This window comes from Penaeus monodon, chromosome 24 (assembly GCF_015228065.2).
Source record: "Penaeus monodon isolate SGIC_2016 chromosome 24, NSTDA_Pmon_1, whole genome shotgun sequence".
Lineage (NCBI taxonomy): Eukaryota > Metazoa > Arthropoda > Malacostraca > Decapoda > Penaeidae > Penaeus > Penaeus monodon.
Genome location: NC_051409.1, coordinates 31,430,618 through 31,432,102, shown reverse-complemented (window position 1 = coordinate 31,432,102; position 1,485 = coordinate 31,430,618). Strand labels below are relative to the sequence as shown.

General features: G+C 37.9%; 1 protein-coding gene across 1 annotated transcript in view; it reads left to right on the top strand.

Moving 5' to 3' along the window:
* Nucleotides 1–543, top strand: part of LOC119588723 (peptidyl-prolyl cis-trans isomerase 5-like) — a gene marked incomplete in the record, with an annotated part of 4,612 nt that extends 4,069 nt beyond the window's left edge. The window contains 1 exon segment of the mRNA XM_037937365.1: nt 295–543. Within this exon segment, the coding sequence (XP_037793293.1) occupies nt 295–423 (129 nt within the window).
* Between the last annotated feature and the right edge of the window lie 942 nt (nt 544–1,485).

The following is a 1,485-nucleotide window of genomic DNA, read 5'->3' as shown; positions in this document are numbered from 1 at the left end:
TAATATACTTTTATTATAAACTACACGAAATCTTGCAATTTAATCAGTTTTTAATTTGATAGTAGGATTTTATTTAACCTGTAAGGCCTGTCAGTGCTAGCTGGCATCTTCAGTGGGCACAAGGGCAGGCATACTATTTGGTAAACGAGTAGTTTCCGGCATCTTGCCTATGGTGTCCAATTTTGCAGGTGTCTGCTCTAGTGCCTACTAGCCATGTCCACTCATGTAAACAACTCGTGCAATTGGGTTTTTCCTAAAGACTAACTTTTTAATATTTATTTCCCCCAAAAACAGGAAGTGGTGAGGGCTATTGAAGCACTTCAAACTAGAAGTGACAGGCCCATTCAAGAGGTCAAGATTGCTGATTCTGGAGCCATACCAGTAGAGACACCATTCAGTGTGACAAAGGAGGGTGTCCAATAATAGAAACATTCCTTTATAAAATAATCTGTCTCGGCACAACAGCTGCTTTACATTATTTTCTTTCAACAAAATCGTGGGCAAAACGGTTAATATTGATAGTCGTATTGTTACTTTAAAAAATACTTGTTGACAAGTAGAAAGTGTTGTCTGTACTGGCTTGCAAAATTTTGTAAGTGTAATAAATTTCTACATTAGATTCTTTATTTTTCTCCTAATATTGGCAAAAACTAGACGTTAATGTGGAGTCCCATTTATGAGGCTGTGATTTAAACATGCCAGATGTTAAGGGGCTTCTTTCCTATCTAGGATAGTGAATAGAAAGCCCATGGATTTACTGCTGCTTTGCTTTGCTATTATCCCAAAATCTGTTTTTGGCATTACATTTCCTAGACCAGAGGCTCCTGTTTAATGTTCATGCTTTACCTCTAATCTTCTGTATTAGTCTTGAATTAAATGACTTAAATGTTTGAAAAGGAACATCGTCTGTAGTTTTTGAAGTTCAATTTATTGCTTGGGAGTGTAATGGTAGGAGTATAAATGATCATTCCTATAATGGTAGAAATGTTTTCCAAAATAACCTTCATTAAGGAAAGTCCAAATGAATGGGTGAGTCTGCTGGATTGTGGTCGGCAGGCAAACTCTGCTGGGCTTCCCTATGAACATTGTCCACATGGCTGAATAGCTGAATAAATGGGTGGGCCCTATGATACCTGTAGCATATTGAAGTGTGGTACGATAAGTATGGCGCTTAGTATTAGTTCAGCATTCTATAAACTTAGAATTTTACAATAAAGTTGAATTCAACATGCTTGTACATGCTTTTTACCAGTAAATACTAGGTAGCATAATGGGTAATTGATGCGAGGTGTTACAATGATGGGAGAACTGTTAAATTTATGCCTGGCAGATCAAAGATCGAGTTGCCAGGCACAAACTGGTGTTTATGCCCGTCAAATGTGCCCATTAACTGGCATGCCTGCTGATCAGGACAGGCCTTTAGGCTTCATGTGCATTTTAAATAACAAGGTATTGTTTAGTGAGCCCCAGATTCAGGAACCTTGT